The following is a 17,126-nucleotide window of genomic DNA, read 5'->3' on the forward strand; positions in this document are numbered from 1 at the left end:
TGTATAGAATCATGACAATGTAAAGAATGAATTGAATGCATTAATTATATGAATTAAAAAATCCCTATTTCAGTACTATGGAACCCTTTAATAAAAGTAGAGACAACCATGTTTTGGTTCATTTGTTACTTTACAAATTGTGAAGATATAACTGACTTTGATTTGATCAGCGCACCTGTATAAGAGTTCTGCAAGGCTTTTTTAGTAAAGGCAGTGTTCATACATAAACCTATGACAACTTTTCAAAGACAATGAACAAAGATCAACATTTATCATTAGCTGATCTCGTTAATTTTCCTTTATGTGATGTGTGTTCCATTATAACTTGTAATACAGAAAATTGTATCATAACCCCATCATCTGTTGTGTTCCAGAGGAGGGTGGGTTCTTCTTTTGAATATCTTCCTAGGGAGTTTTCCCTAACTACATTTGTAAATTAATCAAACAGTTCACATATCTCGGTTCATTTGATATAACGGATTTGGTTTAGGTATGCCTTATTTTATGCAGATGTATTATTCCTGTCCTCCCACTGCATTTATTTAGACTGCATTCATTAAGCTGATCCAGATGAGCTTGCTATGCATTTAGTACAACAGTTGCACAGAACAGTTTTTCTCTCTGAGCAGTTTGTGATGAAGCACTCCAGCAGTCAGTCCATAAATATATATATATATATATTTTTTTTTTTGGTTACAGACTGAGGTCACTGTGACACTCTTTTGGTTGTTTAGAAGCTCAAACCGGTGGGACTGTTCTGCGTAGTCCTCAGCTGTGCGAAATTAGCAAGTTAGCCGATCTCAGCATAAATGCTCTGCCAGCTCCAGAGTGAAAGTGCTTTGTTCTACCTTTAGTGACCCTCTCCATCCACTGCTTTAATTTGCGTGTGAAAGTGATGGATTCACACTAGAGGTTGGAACAGACGTACCCGGACACGCTGTTTGTTTTCTCTAGGCTCTTTTTACTTGCCATAGGCAATCTCAAATCTCCATGGAGCTCCCCCTAATGTATCCGCCATCCCTGCCCACTGAAATGCTGTGTGGTTTAGACTGTGGGGCGAGAGAAAATGCGGAATGTGGCCTCCTTAGTAAATCTTAATGGATGACATTTTGGGCCAATTAAGCTTTGGAGAAAAAAAAACTCCACCAAGTTCAGCATGGGTTTTTGCCCAAAAGCTCATTCTCAAAGAGTTGACTTGGACCACGTCCACCATTCTGGCTCTGCTTCAGCTGTTCAGCACAGTTCTATATTTAGCAGAGTGGTTGTAGTTTTTTGAGTAATTAGGGTTATTTCTGATCCAATTGCACCACAGCCCCTAATTCATTCATTATCTGGTTTCTGTTTCCATGCAGTATGCAGGAGTCAAGGGCAGACTCCAGTTCATGTAAGCTACACACAGGTCAGATCTTGTATATGGTGACTTTTAAAGTATGCTTGCATGCAAAGATTTAGAAGCCTTTCAGACTGTCCTGATTTTCATCTGTATTATAAAAACACTCTTCTACGCGTGGGACTCAAGACAGGTATGGGGTCACTGCTTTTTAATAGGGATGCCATGAGTTCTTTAGCTGCAGGGTGTCAAATTCTTAATATAGATGAAATATTAATGAGGTATGTGGCACCCACCTTTGGGGTCACTCTTAGTGTTGCTTAGTTATTTCATACACTTTCACTTGTGTGGTTTAATAGATTTTCTTTTTTTATCCCAGGAGGAAAGGGTTAATTCACACTAATAAGAGGTGGGAATGTGGGAATGCTTTATTGCATTGGTGTGATTGTTATGCTATGACTCCAGATGCTCCCATAGGCTGAAAGTTTGCTAGCAAAATAAATAAATTAATATTTATTCTGCATACGTGTGTCTGTCTGTCTGAGGACTTTTAGAAAGCCTGTTTACTTTATTTGCCTGTTTACTTTATTATTATCATATTTGCATGTGCTTTGAAATTTCTGGGTATTGTGTATGCACCAGGCAGAGTTTGTGAGCACACATTTGCTTGTGACCCCTCCCAGCTTCAGTTCACATACATAGTATGTATATTCAGTCTTTAACAGTCTTATTTGATGTTGATACACTTAGTTCAGTCGGTTTATGCATTACGTACATTATCTTCACTGAAAAAAAAAACATTTTTAGGCAGTTTATAATAATATGAAATTGCTGAATGTTGTTGTATTTTACCCTGTAAATCCCATCCATCCATGGTGATGGACCATCATTAGGCGACTGGCATTAATCTGGCTGGTGAAGCAATTGCTGGAGTTTTAGTGCCCCTTCAGCGTCACTGCTGGGTTGAGGATAGTTGGCCGATCAAACATATCCAGCCATCAGTGGCCTTGTGGTCAGAAGCTGACCATCAGTGAAGAGCTAGAGGATGGCTAACTCAAATGGTGTATGGAAAAAGATCTTCAACTTTGGACTTGGTTTCTGGTTCTGGTCTGATTTTATGATCACTGGTGGATATGACACAACTTACCTACCGCTTATTACCAAAATCCAGGAGTGGAAACTGGATTCAAAACTTTTTAGCTTTGATTTGTTATTTGTACAATTGGTTCAAGATGTACCAGCAATAAAGTAATGCCTGAGAAACTGAACTGAAAAATTAAAAAGCACTTCATTCAAAATGGAAAATTCCATGAAAGCAGCAAATATAAAAAAACTATAAATGCCTATAGTGAGAAAATATAACTAAACCTTAACACAAACTAACCACTAATGCCACTGCCATTACTGCTGCGCTGAGAATGGTCTACCACCCAAATAATCTGGTCAGCAGCAGACCTATGGGGATCTCTTTCTATTATAGGGTGCATTGGCTGGCATCACTATAGTAGGTGTACCTGATAAAATGCCCATTGAGTGTAGCTACAAAGTAGGTGTACCTAATAAACTGTTTTGCACTCAGTGTAGTTAGTGCTTAAAGGTATATATTTGGCAATTTTACTCATTTATTCATGTTCTGTGTCAGTATATTTGTGTGTATGCTTGTACATTTAACCTAGATACAAGCTAAAAGCCACTGTACTGGAAATCATTTACACTTTAGCTGATTTGCATTAATAACTTAATATAATAAATATGCTTAATGCACCATTTGCGATAAAAATACACACCACTTCAACATTAAGAGCAGCACTTTACACATCTCTCTCATGCACAGAAATCATTTTGGAAAAACATTACTTAGAAAGCACTCTTTCTCACTCACTCTCACTCTCTGTGTCTCTTTGTCATTCTCTCTCTCTCTCTCTCTCTCTCTCTCTCTCTCGCTCTCCCTCTTGCCCTCCCTCTGTGATGGCCCAGTTCTTCTCTATGTTTGACATTTAAGGGTATCCTCCTTCAATACAAATGTTTTTACTCACGTCTAATAATACAAGCACTTTGTTCTTTGTCAGTTAGCTGTAAGCTGGCAATAGCACTGTGTTTTTTTCATTAAGTTTGAGACATCAGAACTGCACTGATTGTGTGCAAATTTGCTTGCTTTTGCTTTCACTTAACAGATAAAGATGTGACCCTGCCAGTGTTAACATCCAGACTGTTGTTTTTTTCTCTACTCAGTACTGTGATAGGTGTGCGTGTAGACTGCTGTGAATACAGCGTTGAGGAATCAGTTGGAAAGTGTAGTCACCTTGCTGAAGTAGAACATCTACAGACTCAGCAGAATTCATAATATTCTGTGTGTGTGTGTGTGCGCGCGTGCGTTTGTGTGTGTGTGTGTCTTCTGACTTTGCAGTCATAGCCAGCGGTGCGTAGGCAGAAGGTAAATGAAATATTGTAAGGACAAGAGGAGAGATGTAGTGTACGTGGCCTCTCGCTCAACTCCAGGCTATACAAGGCCTTTAATATAGCTCTCATTCATCAGCTGTGGGCCATGACACAATAATGCTGAGTGCTTCATTGCAGTGTGGAATCATTTACTGTGTTAGCAAATTTGAGATTTGACCCTTCTTTATCATCAAGGCAACTACACAAGCTTGGTTTTAGGTGTAGCACACTAGCACTTCAATGCTTTTTCAGTATCACTATGTTTGTGATGGTTGGCTCTAGACTGCAGATTTTCGTCACTGTCCAGTATGGCAGTACCATTTATGGTGGAATGTAAATTTTTATATGAAGTCAACATTTATATGATTTTGGCTTCATATAAACTCCCTCCAACTCCCTCTGCGGTCTGTACATACTGACTCCCACCCATGACCCCACCTAAAGGTTTTTTTTTTTTACCTTTCTTTTTTTTTTTTTTTTTTAAACTATAGGGTTCCTTGTTTGAGAGTGAATGTGTGAAAAGAGAGAAAGAGAGAGAGAGAAAGAGAGGGAGGTTCATCTCAGACTGACAGTTTAATCTGTCCTGTGGTCAATCTCAAATCTTCCGTAATCCATTTTAACCATGTTGGCTCGTTTGTTGATTCGCACACTGTGACTGCTTCTTTATCTACCCGATCCAAGCGACTGGATTACCCTCCACGAGAGAGAGAGAGAGAGAGAGACGCTCTGTCTGTCCACACAGTACGTAGTCACAGACCTATAATTACCTCACTCCTGAGGGGTATCCCTGAACGGGCAGCTCTAACAGGGTCAAATGTCATCAGCTCGTCCAGCTCAAGAGGGGTTAACTGGCAGAAAAAAAGGTTATCTTTCTCCTGCCACTGAAATGTTATAGCTATACACTGTCTATTTAAGGTTTGGGGACATCTGGTCTTTCAAAAGCATTCTTGTATCATGTATGTTTGCTTTGTCCTTTTGCAATAGCTGAGCATATTAAAGAGTAATCAGTTTTATTTTGTTGAGAACATGTTTAAATATTTGTGACAGTGATGCCTTGGGAATAATGCCGTACACCCTTGCATTTTATCCCCTTGTTGTGATGCCAGCACCACTCATCATCAACACTCAAACCTTTAAAACAGCTTCGGGACAAAAGATTTTCAGCATGTGCTTTTAACAAATTATTTTATTTTTTAAATAGTCAGAGCGTAGTGGCAAAACTGGCTCTGAAGGAAGATACTTTGATTAGCGTGACACTTTGATGAACGTGAAGCGTGAAGAGTTGCAAAGCGTGCTCAAAGTATTAGCAAACCTTTCAGATATTTATACAAGCTTTGGGGCAAATGATTTTAGAACATACTCTCAAAAACAGTTTGGAAAACAAAGCTGTCAAATCAAGACAGACAGTTAGATGAGCATAAAGCTGAGTGCTGCAAAATATAACCAGATTTAGATACAGTACATCTACCATACGCTGTAGCTATTTTCCAGTGTGAAATGAGTGAAAGTGTTGCGGAATGCCACATTGAGTCACATGCGCAAAAGCGATCCACTACCACGCAGGCCTTATTCTGTGGCCAGCATCATGACCATATTATGAACTCCAGGTCTACGTAGGCCTGCCGTGTTTTGCCATGCATTACAAAGAGTGTAATCAGTCTTAATTCATGGAAGTGCAGCATGTTTTGGGTAAAAATCATGCTACTCAGTATGGGAGAATATTTGGATTGCAGTTTATATTGTATTGTATATCGTAAAAAAATGTGGTGGCCCTTCCAGTTGTTGAATGAGGTAGTAGGTGGCTGATAAATTGTGCAGTACAATTGGGCAGTACATGGGCAGTGTTCAGTAAGTGTATGCCTACAGATTGCACTTACATGATAGATGTAGCTGGTAAAATAGCTAACATAGAGTTGAACACGGCAGGTGTCTCAGTGGCCACAGCGAAAAACCACAGTATGTTCATAACTGATATTAATTTATGTTTATTTTAATAGTATTGGTGTTCTGGCAGAGGAGCTTGTTCTTCTGGTCTTATTTTGAAACCTGCATGACATTAGTGGCACCACCCCACTGATGACCCATAACCAGTGTGTGAGTGTTTCCTCAATCACATCAGCTTTCACCCCACAACACGCACAAATCAATCAGTTAGATCTGAGGTGTCCAATTTCCCATCCTGAAGGGCCATAGTCCAGTACAGTCTCAACTTGCATTAAGGTTTATTGGCATTCTTCTTTTTATGATCACAGCTAGGTGTGGAGAGCGGAACCAAATGCAGTTCTGCCTGCCTAAACCACCGTGCCACATTTAATATGAAATGGCAGCACACAAGAAGATGAGGTGCATCAACATGTACAATAGACACAGATTAAAAATGGTACAAAGAATGAAAATGAAAACTGAAAAATAACAGAAAAACAAACACAATCAAGTGAATAGTAAATTACATTTTGTTCAGGTTGGTTTTCACAGATTCAGACATTAAAATCAAATATTGTTCATTTTAGTTTATTCTGAATAGAAACAGTATCTTTTCATTTCTGTGCCAGCGTTCCAACTGGTAACCAGTTAGAATGAAAATGACAAAATGTTGAATAGCATTCCTCTGATGGCAGCATGCTGTGCATATATTAGGGCTATTAAAATGATAATATCACCCATAACACAAATCAATCACTGTTGCTTGTATGAAAAAGAAGACAAATAAATAATGACCATAATAATAATAAAGGCCATTATTGTAAATGAGAAATGCCGGTGTTAATGTCCAAATGCATAATGTTAATGTCCAAAAAAAATCTTTATCTCCATTAGAAAACTATTACTTTAGTTAACTTGAAATTCCAGATGGATTAAATCTGCTGATAACAGAAACAGAGAATCGGAATTGGATCAGGCTCAAAATAGCTGATATCCACTCCATTAAACCTGGATCGGTCTGGATCGGGCCCCATGTCAATCCACTAGATCAGATCTGGACATCCCTTGTTGTAATATGTGTGGTATAAACAGGGATATTGCATAACTGTGCTGGACTAAGACTCCAGGGCTACAACTGGAACACATCAGAGTTAGCCCCTAGAAAAGATTGTGGTTTTTCCTTCCCCTATGCTTAGTCAAGGGGAGAGCAGGGTTTTTTCAGCTTCTTCCACCCCTCCTTCTCCCCAACTCTATCCCTTTCTACAGTGGGAGTGTTTTTTTTCCCTCTTTTTTTCCAAGTCCCAGTCTTCCTGGATTACACATCTAATCCATCACCTGTGTCAGCTTGAAGAATTCAGGTGTCAGCAAGCAAGCATTCTCTCTCTCTCTCTCTCTCTCTCTCTCTCTCTCTCTGATGGGTTAAAACATTTTCTTTTGTTCTTCGTGCTGTACTACAATAGCATCTCCCATAATGCATGTGTTACAGCCGCGGTCTTCAATCGCTGCATGTCACTTCGCATCCGTGCACACCTGAGCATTAAAAGAGTCCTCAGCCTCAGAATGAGGGAGAGGGAGCAAGAGAAAGAGAGAGAGAGGCTTGGCGCTTTGATAGCAGGCCCGCTGTGGAACTATAGGACTTTTGAAGCATATATGTGATCGGAATAAAGAACAGAAGCCAGCCAGAGGGCTTCTGTGGAATTTCTTGGAGCTCCTCTTGTGTGGAGGCCAAAGCTGGTTTTACTTTGACTTACATATTATTGTTAGAAGCAATGCGCAACCCACTCGCTTGTTTTTCTCCACGCAGGGCCCTGAAATTGCATATAGGTTCATTCAAACCCATTCAGACAGCACACCGCGTACAAGACCACCCAAAAGCCACTGCTGGAACATGAAAACAAACAGAAAAACAAAACAGGCTCGACGAAAGGAAAATAGCCTACAACCAAACATTTTCTATTCTGTCCAGCAGCCAGGGTTGCAAGTAAAAGAACAATGAGTAAGAAGTGTGTAAATAATTAAAGGAGTGCGAGAGGGGTTTGTGGGGGCGGGGGTGGTGGAATGAAGCAACGTGCCGGTGAAGATAGAGAGCAGATGAGAAATGTTTTCTTCAGGTGTCCCACCCCTAGTGCACTGATCAGTGTACCACATTGCCCTATATAATGGATGAAGGGCCAGGAATAGTAGCCTCGCACTATTGTAAAGTGCAGGTGTATGTGTGTGTAGCCCTTTGTACCTTGAGAGTGTTTATCTGTGAATTACCTCAAGGCTTAACGTAAACACATAGCACAGGTCTGAAAACACAGTGGAACTGTGTAATAACTGTGTATGTATCTGTGTTTTAAGTACAGGCCATCCATTCTAAAAGATTTTACTGATATTTAGGAATTAAATTATTTGTGGTTATTAAAAAATAAGCAATGTATTTTAGTATTCCTTTGTCGACTGATATTATTCGCTATGTTTTAAACCAAAGGAATATTAAAATACACAGCTTATTTCTAAGGAATATTAAAATACATTGCTGCATTCGTCACCAGGAGTCCAATATGGTTGGCCTTGCTTTCTGGGTGGGTAGGATGGTCCTCCTGCTCCTCCATCACTCAGCACAGTGCTAGCTTAAGTTGGCAGCTAGTTGGCCTCCTCCAAGATCAATGGGCCTTATTCTCCAATATCTTCATAAGAGTTTCCTTATATTTGTTTTTAAGTAGTCCTAACAGACAATTCATGGTGTGTTTTTAAACAACAGAATTGTTGGTAGCAATGCTCATCTAAAGATGGATCCTGATGATGTCTTCCTAAATAATGAAACAAGAAGAAATGGTCAGAAATTTGCGAAAACTGCATAAGAGGGTTTTTAGAAGAAATGTCTAATGACATCAGCATCAGTTAAACATTCTGTGTTTAACTGGCTTCATGTGGCTTGGAGGTAAGCACTACTAGACCTTTACCCTCCTTGCGCTGATGGTATTGTGTGATGTGCTAGTGGGTCCCAGCTAGTGGGTGGGAATTGTAAACAGCCATATTGTAGAGAAAAGAAAAAAAATATCAGTTTCAGTTTTGTAGAAAAACTTGTCACTACCTGACATGGGGGGGGGGGGCATTTATACATAAATTTAGGTTTGCAAAAGGAGTGACTGAGAGATATAGATATATAGATATATAGTACACTACTATACACTACTGTGTCACACTATAGTGATGTAGACTGATGAGGCAAGAGGCATCTACTCGATTTGCGTACTGCTGTCAAAGCAATCTTTTAATCCACTTATAATAAGAATTCATTTTTAGTTTAAAAATTAGCAGCTGCATGTAGACTATAGGGGAGTCCTTTGGTTGGTCTTCTGGATTTGATCGTGGTTTGCCACAGACTTGAACGATCCGATATATGTGTGCCATGCACAATTAAACTAAACGTCTCCTCGAGCACCTCTATTAATGAGACAAACTGGGAAAAACGGATTTTACAGATTTACAGGGTATGACTGAATATTTACCCACATAGATTACCCTACATAGATTAAAATGACCTAAGGTTATTTTTATATCTTGTTTTTACAGAAGATAAAAGGTGGCAGAATTAGGGTGTTACAGTATACAATATTTACACAATATTTTGTCATGTAGACAAAATGCACCAACAGCGTAACATTTTAAAAAACTGCCATCCAAATACTCTCCCATACTGAGTACCATGACTTTTACTCAAAACTTGCTTACAAAGAATTACAAAGAGTGTAATCAGTCTTATTTCATTCAATGGCATCATTGAATGAAATAAGCTGATTACACTCTTTGTAATTAAATCTGCAAATAAACAGTGCTCTTAAAGCACTGACAATATCCACAATGCTCTCATAAAAGTATATTGTGTCACACAATAACAAAATGTATCATGATACAATACAATATTATCGTATTGCATTAACCGGAATCTTTACTGACACAGGAGTCCATCAAATTTTTGACATGGTGGGATGGGTCTAAATCACTGAAAAGCCCATGTAAAAAATAATCTTGTCAAAATAAGGCTTTAGAAAGAGACTTAGTTCCAGAAAATGCTACATCTATATGGCAGAAATTGAGGCTCTTACTTGTGTCAACCAAAAATTCAAGGTGGCTAAAATGCCTGAATTCAGAGATGGAAATATGGATTTTTAAATCAGTAAAGCAAAACTTTTGACAATGACTTTATTATATAAGGCATTCTTTTTTTATCACTTTAATGGCTGCTCACTGCTCGGCACCATTCGTTTCGCACAAATGTGAGCCTCAATTGTCTCATTACAGTACCTTATATTTCTTTGTTGTTCAGTAAAACCATGCATGTTATATAACTTTAATACTGGCCTATTTGATCAGCCCTTGCAACATACTAGCCAAACCCTGGTTTTAAGTTCTCTGGTGTCTGTGGGTCATTTTATGTAAAAGGCAGATGGAAAAGGAGTTTTGAAAACCTTGGGACAGCAGCGGATGGCAGCCATTAATATATGTTCCGTTATACACACATATGTGCTATGCGGAGGGTCAATGGAAATCACAGCTGCAGACGTTGCAGAGGAGTAAACCAGGTACAGAGGAAAGTATTAATAAATGTTTCAATGCAATAACAAAAATGTTACAAGCTACTGTAAGGGTCGATGAGAGAGCAAAAAAGAACTAGAGACAGCAACCGACTGTTAGTGAGACTGACCACTTTTGGAATTAAAGAAACAGACACTCAAGCATGCGTGGGTGTATGTGTGTGTGTGTGTGTGTGTGTGTGTGTGTACATGCACTGCCTAAAGGTTTTGGGGCATCTGGTCTTCTTTTGATTCTTTTTTTTCAGTGACATTTCGGTGAAATAAGATGAAATATCTACAGATGAGTTGTTAACATGAGCAGCAAAGCGTTACCATGTACTCTAGGTTCCTACCAAACTTTGTAACTCATTCCTATATTAAAGGGCTAAAATCATAATATGATTTTATCATAATAATGGTAATATTATGATTTTATCATAACATATCATAAAATGATGATAAAATCACAATATTACCATAACATTTTGTATTGTTAAAATCTAATTGAAAAGGCAAAGTTAAAGATAAAAAGTTTGGGCACCTCATATCATCCAAGCTATCAGACCTAAACTAGCTTGTTTGGGCTATGGCTTGTTGACAGTTATCATAGGACAAGCCAGCTCATGCAAATTTCAAAGCATATTTTATAAACAATTTTATAAGTATTCTGATTCCTCAAACTTTGTCCCAATAATCAGTGGTCATAGGCTCCTGTTAGCTGCTGCCTAGCACTCTGAAAAAGTAAGTAATTGAAAGCCTGATGCATTTGGACTGATTAAGCTGAATTGCAACTTTTTGGCCGCAAAAAGCTAATGTATGTTTGGAGAAAAAACGGTGCAGAATTTCATGAAAAGGACACTTAACTGTGGATCTATCATGCTTTTAGCTAGTTTTGCCGCCAGTGGCACTGTACACATTCCACTGGTAAAGAGAATAATGGATTTAATTAAATACCAGCAAATTCTGGAAGCAAATGTCACACCACTTGTAAAAAACAGAAGATGAAAAGAGGACTTCTACTGCAGAATAATCATTCTAAACACACGTCATCCACAATTGACTACCTCAAGCTCCAGACTGAAGGTTTTGCAATGGCCTTTGCCGTTCTTGGACCTACACATAGAAAATCTATGTATAGGCCTGCAAGCCCAAAGATCTAACAGAACTGGAATTTTGACCATGATGCCCAAACATTTGCATTTCACTGTAAACATACATGTATGTTTCTGGCAACCTTTACAGTGTACTCTCGATCAACTCAGCCGAGTGAGAAGGAGAAGAAAGGCCTCACTGACTGAGTGACATGTTTTATGTATGAACATATTTACCTTTAAGAGTGTGTGTTGGCACACTGTAAATGTCAGTTTAAGGGCTTGGGGGACTGTGAGATTTCCTCCCTTAACACACATGTATTTCTCATCCATGACCATACAGTGATGCTATAGTGGTTGGAGGCACAGTTCTGGAAGAATGTGTATTTGAAATAGCAACTTTTGACTTTTCACAAGGTCATGTTGCATGTTGCCTTGCACGACCATTGATCCATGCTAGATCAGTTCTGTGGAATTGATTAAAGGCAAGAAGTAGTACAGTAATAAAAAAATACTATATTTGAAACACTCTGTGTTCCCATTACCGCACTGATGCCTTAGCTGTGGTTGTACTTTTTTAGCTATATTAATTCCTAACAATCAAGACAAGAGTGACGGTCTGTGTTCAATGGCAGCAGCATTTTTGCACTTAAAGGGATAGTCATTATCTTTGATGTCTGAAGTTTGCTGCTTTTGATTTGAATTTTAAGTAAAGGCCTAATATAGCTAAGAACTAAGCTTATAACCTACAAATTAACATCTTTAAATTACCAAACATTTACCTTAAATGTATACAAGCACCTTACATGCTACTGTTGCTAACAGTTGATAAAAAGCTAGTAGTCAATATTTAGAATTTTGTCATTTAAGTAAGGCTTATTGGTCAAGTCAAGTGACTATTCACTTTCTTTAGTTGTTATTAAACTAAATGAAACCACTGCTTTAAATGTAGTTAAGTTGTTAAGTAGCCACACTAAGACATTTGTATGTAGTTTCTTACACAGTATGTCATACTGGTATCTTAAAAACTACTTTTGGTCCATTTTATAAACCACAGCAAGATTACTTGAGATTAGTTATCGACTGAACATGGCTTTAGGTATATGTGTGGTGAAGCATGCAGATTGCATGCTAATACGGTATTTATTTAAATGCAGTATTCATTAGCTCCAGTGCAAAACTAAAGAAACACAGTTTGGACACTAAACACGTTGTGTTTTATTGACTATAGTTATGACAAGAGGAATGTTGAGCAACTATAATTTGTTGCATTCAGGCAGTGTTGTTGCCTGAATATCAAGTGTAATTTTCAAGTAAAAGCATCCTTTCAGAAAGCAGTACAACTTTAATGATTAATTTGTCTGTCTGTTCTGCCATTTTTTGAATCAGTGTTCATCAAATAATTTGGAGAAGCTTTATACAGACACACTCTTTAGTTCATCCTCATTATTTAACCAGGAGTTGGTTAAATAAAAAAAGAAACTTGTCCTTCAAATAGCCTCCAGACTGATCTGTTTCATTCTGTTCCATCATGAGCCTTTAAAGGGCACTTGACTTTACGTCAGGATCTTTGTTTTGTTTTGTTTTGTTTTGTTTTGTTTTGTTTTGTTTTGTTTTGTTTTGCAGGGGGGAGGTGTTTGACACGCCCCTTCTATTCTGCCATTGTGAAGTCTCAGTAGACAGACGACTGACCCACAATTGACCCCACACACACACACACACACACAAAACCACATGGGGCAGTCCCAGTGCGTCTGCTGTTCCTAATGACTGCGTGGGGAGTTGGGCTGAATGGCTTAATGACTAAAGGATGAGACCACAGTGTCACATATGGAAGCTTTGATGTTGTTCGCCAGGCTTGTTTGACAGTGCAACTTTGTAGGAATAACAAGTAATAGAAAGTTACATTTGATTTAGTAAGTGATTTTCTGCAAAGTTAGGTGTATAATAAAGCTCTGATACTAGAGATATTTTGCTGTTCTAATTGTTATATTTTGTAATAGTTTTAACTATTGTGTTCTAATTGCAAAATCCTGATTATGTTGCTGTGAATAATAAGTAAATAAAAAGCGAAATAAGTGAATCAGTAATGAGTAGAAGGCAGTTTGTATGCTCATACTGTGTATTTTATTACATGTGTATTCATTCTTTTTTCACATTCAGATACGTGTGGATGGCCCTCCTCATGGCGGAGTGCAATATGAGACGGTTTCAGTTATTAAAGATGGCAGCCCCATCCTCAGAGACATGGCCTTCTCCCTGGACCGCAACTACCTCTATGTGATGTCTGAGAGACAGGTCAGTTTCAATTTAGAATTATGTAATAATAATTATGGAAAGTGTACATATATAGGATGGCCACAAAAGGGTTAAAATGAGTTATGATTATATGATGTTAGTTTCTTCAAAGTAGCCACTTTGGACTGCTTTGCACACTCATGGCATTCACTCAAGAAACTGTGCTGGAGCCTCTAGGAATGTATATCTAACAGTCTATTTATACATACAAATGAACAATTTATCTGTGAGATTACACAAAACATGTATTCAATCAGATTTGTCTAAACTTTTTTTGTGATCAGCTGGGAAAAAGTTGATGTGACATTGGAATTGGTATCCCTCAGGACTGCTGGCAGAGTTTAAGAAAATTTGGTTCAAACCTTGTATACCTTGCATATCTTGGAAAAAAAGTACCATATTTGTCATCAGGGCAAAAAGTGCATTACCTCCACTCTTTTACTCATCTCATCTCCTCTCCTCATCTCCATTACCTCCCCTCCTCCCCTCTCCTCCCCTCTCCACCCCTCCCCTCTTGTTTCCTCGTCTTCACCCTCCTCTTCTCTCCTCCCCTCTCTTCTCCTCCAATCCTCATCTCCTCTCCTCCCTATCATCTCCTTTCCTCTCTTCCCCTCTCCTTCCCTCTTCTTCATTTCTTTCCCTCTTCTCTTCTCTTCTCTTCTCTTCTCTTCTCTTCTCTTCTCTTCTCTTCTCTTCTCATTCTTCTTTAATCTCCCCTCCTCTGTTCTGTCCTCCCCTTTCTCTCTTGTCCTGTCCTCTTCTTTATCCTCTCCCCTCCCCTTCCGTCCTCTCTCCTCTTTTCTCCTCTCCTCTCCTCTCCTCTCCTCTCTGCATCTGATGGTGAATATGATATGAAATGATGTATCCACCAGTGACAGAACAAAATGTATGTCAGGAGAGTGACCGTGTCAGTGAGGACTGGAGAAATGGTGGAGGAGTTTAGCAAGGGAAGGAGATGGAGGGGAAGAGAGGGAGATGAAGGTCACCTCTGGGCGGCCGTAATGAAGTGAACGAGAAAGAAGTGGCAGCTAGGCATCAGAGCTGTCATATTAACAAGCGGCAGCGTCAGGGGAGCGGAAAAAAAGAGCCATGGCACAAAAAAAGCTCCGTGTCACAGTCAAGTGATAGATGACTGGCCTGCTTCCTTATGCGGGTGGTCTTTTTTTAGCTAGCGTCTTAGACGGCCGGTGCCCCTCTGGAGTTCCAGTGTGAACCTGAGGGTCAGAACGAAGTCAGAGGGTGACAGCAAGATAATGAGAGTAAGCATGAGAGAGAGAGGAGTGTTCAAAAACACTGCTGTTTTTATGAAAGATCACTGAGTCACCGATTCTGCGTTAAACTGAATCTTCCCCTCAATTTGTGTAGAAGCTACACGTACCATAATGATACACTTTGTAGGGTTGCAGTTACTGACTGTTGCTATGCCCATTTTGTACCTGTGCAACACACACCTACATGCCACACCTGTGATTTGTTTTTATAAAAACTGAAGAAAAATCTATTAAAGTGCTGTATTTCACAAGCATTACATTTTAAGCTCAAACAGAACTACATAGCTAAAGCAGAAAGGATGTTAGCAGTATTTTTATGGTATGATAATTGCCTGTTTAAAAATGAATGTGTAGTAATCGCAAGTCATTCTCTGATGTACCTTACAAGTTAATAATAGCTAATGTAAATGTAAAAAGCTAATGTAAAAACCAACTGATACAGACAGCAGTACTTATAGCAGTACTAGACAAGACAAGTTTCATTAACAAGTGCTGTGGGCTGCTGTACACAAAATATGAGCCAAAACTGATGTATTAAACAACTTCTTAGTAATAAATACTCAAACATGTCTGGTATTCTTCACATTTGATACTCTGTATTTACACAGTGATCTTGGAAAGCATACATCAAATACTGACTTTTAGTCAGTCAACAGATATATTACTTGTGTGCACACCGATGTATCTGGTAGCTTTCACATTAGTAATTAGTAAAAGTATTAACCGAACAATTAAAAATATATAATTACTACACATTTTACTAAACATAGATAAATATAAATATATAGAATTTAACTACACTTACTTACATTAACTATGCTTACTGCACCATACAAAAATGTGGCTTTATAAATTCTGGCCCTACCAGTTCTCCAAACAACTGTCTAAATCTCTGAACACAAAAGTAATTTATGCCCACAAGACTGAGGAAGGCTATTATCCACTGCATACATCAATGCCTGCATGAGCTCTGACTAGAATTCACTGTCAGTTGAGGCTGGACGAAAGAGAGAGAGAAATCTACTGACTCAGGACCTATGGCATTTAAGGAAGAGGAACTCCCAACACTCTATCAACTTTACTGCCCAGTGCCTCACCCTTGCATCAGCCAGACCTTGAGACAAAGAATTAACAACCATTGAGATATAGGGGCCTATATCTGTGGTGAGTCACACCATAAACACCCCCCCACCACACACACACACACACACACTAGTGCTCTGCACATTCCCTTAGATCCGCACCACAGAACTAAGCAGTCCTCAGGGGCTGTTTTTACCTCGAATCTCAGACAATTGATCTGGCTGCTAGTGCATTATAACACAGACAAATCCCATCATAAAAGAGCCATCAGCTCTTCCTGTCCTCACATCACCCTTTTTCCAGAGCTTCAGCTGATTAATTCAGCATCACACTGTTAAAAACACAAACTGACAAGCATAACGCGCTGTACGCTCAATACAAGCACTCTGGCCTGGTTCACGTCTGAGAGCACAGGCTTAGTGTGGGATGGGGGGGGATCATTTTAACTGCTTTTTCTATTGAAATATAGAATTTTTAAAAGTGATTACTATTCTATTTTTGCAGCTGAATAGCACTCTTAATGAGAAAAAACACAGATGGTTAAACATTAGACAGATTAAAATGAAAACCTGCTGCCACAGGTTGTGTGGATAAAACTGAACAGCCCTGCCTTAGTCGAACACCCAGTTAAGTAAAGATCCATATTTTTGAATAAACACACTCGCCTTTGTCCTTGTGTGAGCAGGTATTAGCAATCCAGCCTTGGGTGTGAGGCTCTAGGTGTTGGGCCCCAGGGCACTGAGGATGCCGGCTAACACCATAGAGCTTCTGTCGAGCCTGTGAGGAGGCAGCCTCTGCAGTTACACTTCACACTTCGTGGAGTAACAGGATTAGCATTTGGCTTTCAGCACCGCCTGCACATACACCATACACTTTCAGAAAACTGTACGGCAACAGAGGTATAGAGCACAGCCTGGCTCCTTCTCGAGAGCAATGTAAGCTGAGCCAAAATGGCTTCTGTAAGGCATGTCAGGGCTCCTCTTGTGCTGCCTGTAGATATAGATACCTAGAAATAGTTTCAGTGGAGGAGTAGTGTTAAGTGGAACCTTATTTAGATCTGTTGGTTTGTGTGTATGAGGCAATAAACTCAAAATAGGGGTCACCTTTAACACACAACCGCAGCTTTATC

At 39.1% G+C, this 17,126-nt stretch overlaps 1 protein-coding gene across 1 annotated transcript in view; it reads left to right on the top strand.

Moving 5' to 3' along the window:
* Nucleotides 1–17,126, top strand: part of plxna2 (plexin A2) — a 217,876-nt gene that overhangs the window by 84,885 nt on the left and 115,865 nt on the right. The window contains exon 4 of the mRNA XM_072656506.1: nucleotides 13,509–13,643. Coding sequence (XP_072512607.1) covers nucleotides 13,509–13,643 — 135 coding nt within the window. The remainder of the gene's footprint in view (nucleotides 1–13,508; nucleotides 13,644–17,126) is intronic.

The sequence above is a fragment of the Salminus brasiliensis genome, chromosome 14, assembly GCF_030463535.1.
Source record: "Salminus brasiliensis chromosome 14, fSalBra1.hap2, whole genome shotgun sequence".
NCBI lineage: Eukaryota > Metazoa > Chordata > Actinopteri > Characiformes > Bryconidae > Salminus > Salminus brasiliensis.